The sequence below is a fragment of the Arachis ipaensis genome, chromosome B02, assembly GCF_000816755.2.
Source record: "Arachis ipaensis cultivar K30076 chromosome B02, Araip1.1, whole genome shotgun sequence".
Taxonomy (NCBI): Eukaryota; Viridiplantae; Streptophyta; class Magnoliopsida; order Fabales; family Fabaceae; genus Arachis; species Arachis ipaensis.
The window spans coordinates 108678384-108686538 of NC_029786.2; the positions used below are offsets into that span (position 1 = coordinate 108678384).

The 8155-nt window shown below is 35.7% G+C and overlaps 1 protein-coding gene across 1 annotated transcript; it reads left to right on the top strand.

The window, feature by feature from the left end:
• LOC107626493 (auxin response factor 18) lies at positions 244-4057 on the top strand. The gene is made up of 5 exons (XM_016329386.2): positions 244-990; positions 1101-1136; positions 1256-2399; positions 2575-3491; positions 3576-4057. Exons 3-5 carry the CDS (start codon positions 1275-1277, stop codon positions 3643-3645), a joined length of 2112 nt encoding a protein of 703 aa, XP_016184872.1. The 5' UTR covers positions 244-990; positions 1101-1136; positions 1256-1274; the 3' UTR covers positions 3646-4057.

The following is an 8155-nucleotide window of genomic DNA, read 5'->3' on the forward strand; positions in this document are numbered from 1 at the left end:
ACTACTCGTGCATTACTAATGTTTTAGATTGAGCTAAAATTTTAATAATACAGATTTTGAAACTATAAAATGGGTTGCTTAGTAATCCTAGCAGGTACACAGATGAATTATTATTATTATTTGGTGAACATAGAAGTGAGACTAAAATGTAATGTAATCTAAAAAAGTGAAAATATTAGAAAATGAATTAACTTTAAGATGAAATGAAATATTCTACAAAAAAAACATAGACAGAGAAAAGAAAAGGCCCCCTCTGCTGTCTCCTCTGCTGCGTTAAGAAGTGTGGGTCTCTCACTTTGGCCTTTTTATCATCTCTCTCTCTCTCTCTCTCTCTCTCTCTCTCTGCTTCCAACCATCCATGTCTGCCATACACTTCGTCATCACCTTCTTCCATCCCTTTCAATCCTTCAACACCAACTACTCTCTTTTCTAAACACACAATAAATAACAATTCTGTCTTCTTTTTTTATTAATTTTTTTCTCTTTTCTTCTCTTCCTTTTCTTCTGGGGTGAGCTTTTTTGTGCTTAAATTTTGGAGCTTTGAAGAGATCTTGTTGCGGAGATTCTTCTGCAATTCAGTTACAGATTCTTTTGTTGCTTCTCTTATATTCTCTTTCCTCTTCACTGTCTACCTCACAGACAGGACACACTATGTTTTTCCCTGGATCTTGAGCTTTTTTTTTTACGCTTTTGGCAATGTTTCAATTGTAAACTTAAACACTGCCTCTTCCAATTTCAACTCTTCCTTCAAAATTCTCCTTTTCAAGCATCCTCCACAGAGAAAAGAAAGAAAAAAAAATTGTGTGTCTCAAGTGTTGTTTCTCTTCCATGGACTTTCACATGGCTCTCGTTCTTCCATGAAAGCTACCCTTTTCGACTCCCCCAATTGTTTCAAAGTTGTGGATAGACAAAAGAAGTTTGGTTTAATTGACAGCAAAATAGAGAAGGAAGCTTCTGGAGTCTGAATTCTTCCGTCAGCAAAATTGGATGGTATTCATAGTTTGCATCCACTTTCTGAGGTTTTCCTGATTTTGTAATTGGCACTGATTTTTATTTTACTTTATTTGTTAATTTATTTTTTGCTTTTCTTCTGGTTTCAGCTTTGCTGTGAATTGTGATCATATATGCTTTTTCAGGTAATTAATTTTTCTCTTCTTTTTTTTTTCCCCATTACACCCGATAATTGCTTGTGAAGAATATCGAATAGTGTGGGTCAATTAAGGAAAATTGATGAAAGTGTGAGAATTTGATGCAGTGAAAAAGCTAATCTGAGGATGATAACGTTTATGGAGTCAAAGGAGAAAACAAGAGAAGCAGTGGAGAAGTGTCTGGACCCTCAGCTATGGCATGCCTGTGCAGGTGGCATGGTGCAGATGCCACAGGTGAACACAAAGGTCTATTACTTCCCTCAGGGCCATGCTGAGCATGCATGTGGTCCTGTGAACTTTAGGACCTGCCCCAAAGTGGTTCCACCTATGGTTCCATGCAGGGTTGGTGCTGTGAAGTACATGGCTGATCCTGAGACTGATGAGGTCTATGCCAAGCTTAGGCTTCTTCCTGTCAGTGGCAATGATGCTGATTATGGAAATGATGCTGGTGTTGTTGGAGGAGGTGGAATCCATGAACCTGAGGCTCAGGATAAGCCTGCTTCATTTGCAAAGACCTTGACTCAATCCGATGCCAACAACGGTGGGGGGTTTTCGGTTCCTAGGTATTGTGCCGAGACCATTTTCCCGCGGCTGGACTACTCGGCCGACCCTCCGGTACAGAGCATACTTGCAAAAGATGTTCACGGCGAGACGTGGAAGTTTAGGCACATTTATAGGGGCACGCCGAGGCGGCACCTCCTAACTACCGGTTGGAGTACTTTTGTGAATCACAAGAAGCTTGTGGCTGGGGACTCAATTGTGTTTTTGAGGGCGGACAATGGGGAACTGTGTGTTGGGATTCGGCGAGCAAAGAAGGGTCTGGGAGGCGGGCCTGAGGCTTCTTCAGGTTGGAATCCGGCGGGTGGAAATTGTCCAATGCCTTATGGTGGATTTCCAGGGTTTCTGAAGGAGGATGATATGAGGCTCTTGAGAAATGGATTGGACACTGGCACGAGAATGATGGGGAAGGGAAAAGTGCGGCCTGAAGCAGTCATTGAAGCTGCTACTCTTGCTGCCAACAAGCAACCTTTTGAGGTCGTTTACTACCCTCGCGCGAGTACGCCCGAGTTCTGTGTGAAGGCCTCACTGGTTGAAGCTGCACTGCAGATTAGGTGGTGCTCTGGAATAAGGTTCAAGATGGCCTTTGAAACCGAGGACTCGTCGCGAATTAGCTGGTTTATGGGTACCATATCTTCAGTTCAGGTTGCTGATCCCCTTGGATGGCCTAACTCACCTTGGAGGCTTCTTCAGGTAACAAACATACGCTTAGTAGTATATTAAACTAGAACAGAACATTACATAGTTCTGAAATATGCTGAATTTGGTAGAAACTATAAATATATATTTGCACATTGCGCAATTCAATCATACAATGCATGATTCCTAATCAATGAAGTTTGTAACTCTCTTACGAATATGTTGATAGGTTACATGGGACGAACCAGATTTACTTCAAAATGTGAGAAGAGTGAGTCCATGGCTTGTTGAATTAGTATCAAACATGCCTGCCCTTCATCTTTCGCCTTTCTCACCACCGCGGAAGAAATTAAGATTGCCCCAACACCCGGATTTTCCCCTTGATGGCCAAATTCATGTGCCAACATTTTCCAGCAACCTTCTAGGTCCGAGTAACCCCTATGGTTGTCTACCCGAAACTACTCCTGCTGGCATGCAGGGAGCCAGGCATGGTCATTATGGTATATCCTTATCAGATCTCCACCTCAGTAAACTGCAGTCAGGTCTATATTCGGCTGGTTTCCCGTCTCTTGATCACGCTGCTACACCAATCAGGGTCCCCAATAACTTACTATTGCAAAAACCCAGCACCAGTGAAAGTGTCTCTTGCTTGTTATCTATGGCGAGTTCTGTCCAATCCTCAAAGAAACCAGATGAAGGGAAGACACCACAGCTTGTGCTTTTTGGCCAAAAGATTCTCACGGAGCAGCAGCTCTCTCTCAGCAGCTCTGGTGATGCTGTCTCCCCTGTTCTTACCGGAAATAGTTCATCTGATGGAAATGCTGATAAACTCAATAATTTTTCTGATGGTTCTGGTTCTGCTCTGCATCACCAAGGCCTACCAGAACGCTCCTCTTGTGAGAGGTTCCCGTGGTATAGGGATCACCGTCAAGAAACCGAGGCCGGTTTGGAGACCGGTCACTGCAAAGTTTTTATGGAATCGGAAGATGTAGGTCGGACATTGGACCTCTCGTTGCTTGCTTCGTACGATGAACTGCACAGAAAGCTAGCAGACATGTTTGGCATCGAAAAATCCGAGATGCTAAGTCATGTGCTCTACCGAGACATAAATGGTGCAGTCAAACACCTTGGAGATGAACCATTCAGGTAAGACCCCCTTGAAATGCAAAATTGAAATCCAACTTAAGGCTTGACATGTTTATCTCATTGTCCTTTATGTTATTGTTGCAGTGATTTCTCAAGAACAACAAAGAGATTGACTATTCTAATGGATTCCAGCAGTGACAATGTAGGAGTGTAGTTGAAGAAAAAATAAAACCAATTCTTTTTTACCCTTTTCAATTGTATAGTTGGTTTATCAAATCCTCTATATTCCCATTTATGACCCTTTTTACCCCTTCCTTAAGAATTGGAAGGAAGGATCTGATTTTTGAATATCATACTCTTCAAGATAATTCTTTCTCAATCTTTGATCTGTCTTGGAGATATATTTTGTATTTTGGATTTTGAGATTTTATTGCAGTGATCATAACTCTTGATCCTTTATTCCTTCTTGCTTCTCAATTTTGACTTGGCACATCTTTGTTGTTCTAAATTTTGTTGAAAGGGTAGAGAGCCTGATATAAATAGATTGGTCTGTATTATTGTATTGTGTATCAATTGCAAACACTTAAATTGAAAAAAGAGAAAGTGACTCTGTTGTTGTTCTGCAATTAACCTCAAGATATTTTTACATTTTTGTCTTGTTGCTGCCATCTCATACATATAAAACAGTTTCATGTTGCATTAAATTTGGCCCTTAGCCCCAAAATGTATGTAAACATAATAACTCTTGTCAACAGAATAATCAATTGGGGGGGTCTTTCTGTTCTGGTTTGGTTGGTGGAAAATTGGTGCATGGTTTTGTTAGGAACTTCACTTTCAAGTCAAATTCAAATATTAATGACTGGCAATATGGTAAGTTTAATAATGTGTATTTATTTTGCTCCTTGTTAAAAATGCAAAAACTAGAAGCAAGGTCTTTCAACCTTCTTATGCATTTATTAATATAATATACTAGCTTAGCACATAAGTAAACCCAAGAAAAATGAGGTGAACAAATGTGAACAAGTTTCAGTTCATGAGACACACAGAGATTAATAATCTTCCCAAAATAATAATGTTAGCTTGGTTGACCCGGAAAATTAAAGCATAAATTGAAGGGAAGAAGAAGTAAACCCTTAAGAGAGAAAAAGGAAAATATTTAGTTAGTTGAAGGGGCCGGGTGGGTAATCACGGGTTAGAGAAACATATGTACATAGGTAGAGTTGACTTAATGAGAAGTTTTATCACAGGGATCATGATCCATCATTCTCATCAACTAATCACTTGCCACATGGAATTTAATCAATCACAGATAAACGTGCATGCCTCCACCCAAGGTTCCTAACATTAACATCTAAATTGAGATTTTTGTTGGAATACAAACCTAACACCATTTAAATTTATTTGAAAAACTATGCTTACAACTGTCATTCTATGGGGTAAAATTATCATAATTTTATTCAAACAATTTCTTTCTCTATTTTTTAAGGGAATGCTCTCATAAAGATGCGTAAAATGTCTTTTTGTAAAGACATTTACGTGTCGCATTATTATTTGACGTATTAATGAATCAATTATTTTTTATTTTTTTAACAAATTAGAATAAAATATTTTTTTATAACAATAACAATAAATTCAATTTTTTTAGGAATTTAATTGTATTTTAAATTTTTAGGGATTTAAATGTCCGAAAAACAAAAAGTCAGGGATATAATTGTCTTTTTATCAAAAAATTTAAAGATATTCGATTTAAATGGTATAATTGGATCGGATCAAATCGGGTCTAATAATTATAATGCAGACAATTAAATTTATTATTGTTGCTATAATAAACCGATTTTGTTCTGATTTATAATAAAAAATAAATTATTAACCAGTTTTAATAAGAATATCCAATAATAACATGACATATGTAAACATCTTTAAAAAAAAGATATTTTTAGTGTCTTGTCCTCTCTTTTTCATCTAAAGAATCACTCATGGAAATTTGAGTTAGGAATGTTAATGAACATCTTTTTACCAAATTAGTAATACCTTACAAATAGATTATTAGATGATATTACTGGTAATTTGTAACCAACAATAATATATAAAAATCCAGAAGAAAATTCAACGAAACACAGGTCCCATGGTGATGCCGCAAAGTATGGATGGATTATATAATTAATAGTTTTAATGAAAGAAATAAGAAAAGGAAACAAAAGCACATATGATAGCAAAGCATGGGTGGTGATATCGGGATTGTAAAAGGCAGAGGGAGTTGTCAAACACAAAGTCAATAATGGGTTAGATTCGGAGCGTGACAAGCATAAAATAATGCTATTTGGTAACTAATATAAGAAACAGAAATATTATTAATTAATTATGTGGACTAACAAGAAGAAGCAGAAGAGAAGAGAGACACATTATTCCAGTTTGACTCACTACACAATGACACAAGACACAACAAAACAAATGAAATAAGATAAGATAATATTTAACAAGCCACACGTGAGAACGTGGGGCCATGCATGGTAAAGTAAAGGTAAAGTTAAAGACTTGTTTGGTAATACCTAATAATAATAATAATAATAAAAAATAAAAAAAAGTGGGTTGCTTCACGTGCGGCTGACATCATCGACGGTGTGTTTTAACCGTTGATCTGAATTATAAATAATATATATAATATATATTAATTGAAATCAATGATTAAAACAACTGGTGCACCGGTACTTCCCGGTGCACTTGAAATGTTTCCCTTATTATTAATAGAGGTTAATACACATTTTACTTTTTCAATGCGTAGAAGAGTTTATTCTAGTTATACATCATTCAAATTTATTGCTTGCACGTGATTTTTTTTTTCATTTATGCGTATAGAAGGAAAGTAATGAATGACTAGTTGTGTGCGTTGTATTTTTTATTTGATTATATATAAATTTAGATAAAAGCATCAAAACCCAGTTTGTACATTTTTCTAAATTTTAGTTGGAGCTTAGCTAGAAGCATACATGAGTAGAAGTGGGATGTTTGGACATGTCCAACCTTGTTTGTCATCGTATTTATTCATCATCACATGTCACCCAAAAAAGAAAACAAAATTCCATGGAACCAAGCTAAGCTAGCTAGGTTGAAGCTTCCATGTTCAAAGCATTAAGTGTATACAATACAACTCTAGGAAACTGAGAAGACACAATCCGAAACACAAGGATCCCTACAAAACAAATAGATCTTGAATTGGATCATGTGACACAGCTAGCTTATGAAGAAACCGTATCATCAACGACATCTCTTCGTTAATTGCCTCAATAATTATTATATGAATGTGCCTACAACATCACACACTCATACATATAAATTATACTTTGATATCGAAGTGAAGATATTTAGAATAATTTATTAGTGTATGAAAAGTGATTTGTGTAGAAGAAGAATAGAGATGGATGGATGGAGGAAATTAAATAAGAGGAAAGGTGAGAAGAAGAGTTTCCTCTTCAGCATTAATAGTATTTCTTCATTCATTCAGGTTGGACTAGTCTTGTTTTCAGGACCCACCATTTTGCCACCAAATATGGCATGCTTTTCCATCATATTAAACAAACATAAATCTCCATGGCCTGGTTATAACCTGAACTTAACATGGCTTTACGATTTCGTCAAGGAAACGTCAATTTCCAAATGAAATAAATAAGAATATTAAGAAGATAAAAGTAAAAAACAAAAAGGAAATATTAAAAGGAAGTAATTAAATGGACCCTAGTTGTTTTGAATTTGATGGATCCAAGTATATATGTGCTTCATTTGCATTCAATGTACAATTGCTTCCTTCATGTATGTCTACTATTATCTTTACCATCTCTTAATAATATTGTTGTTCACATTTACACATACATACCTCTTTAATTTCCTGTAGGGATTCTAACTTTCTGTTGATATGGGAGAGGAGGAGAAGTAGACATAAATTAATTAAATCAAATAATTAATAAAAACCATTTATATTCATATTTTCATTATAAAATTTAAAAAACAAGTTGATTTCTCATGATAGTATATACGAGTCCGTTGACTCTGTTCTTCAAACAATATATAATAATATATCACTCGTTTTTTCCGTACGAAAATGGAGAAAAAGGAAAATTTTACAGTTCGACTATACCAAATGGACCACCCATTTCTTTTGAGTTGTTCCATCTTTTGCCATAATGGTCAGCGGTAAACACTATTGTCACCCTTTATGATACAAAATGAAAATTGAATTTAAGGATAATATATGGGAAGAATTTCAAGTGTATTAACTACACTGATATGTAAAATTAGGGAAAAAGAACCGATTGTATGAGAAATTCTTCAAGAAAAAAATAGAGATATCTCCTACATTACTTGAACTATGTGTAAGTAGCGACATAATTTTATAGAGTCATTCGATCTGATGCTAAGCCAGATAAAGGAACAGGAAGACTTAGGATGTAGACGATCATAACATGAGTAATTCAGCGTATTGGCTGCATTAATTGCTACTTCATCAATTTTATTAATTAGTGTACCGGAAAAAACGCAAAGTAAAATAGTCTTCTTCACTATATATACTATGACTGACTAGTACTGCAGTATAAGAAATTCTTTAAATACTATAAAAAAAAGACTCAAAAGAATTAAAGGTCTGGTCCTTTTTCTTAAATTTTTTATTATACAGAATAAAATTATAGTACAGAATTTATCGATTAAAATTTAATTCTTTTACTAACTTA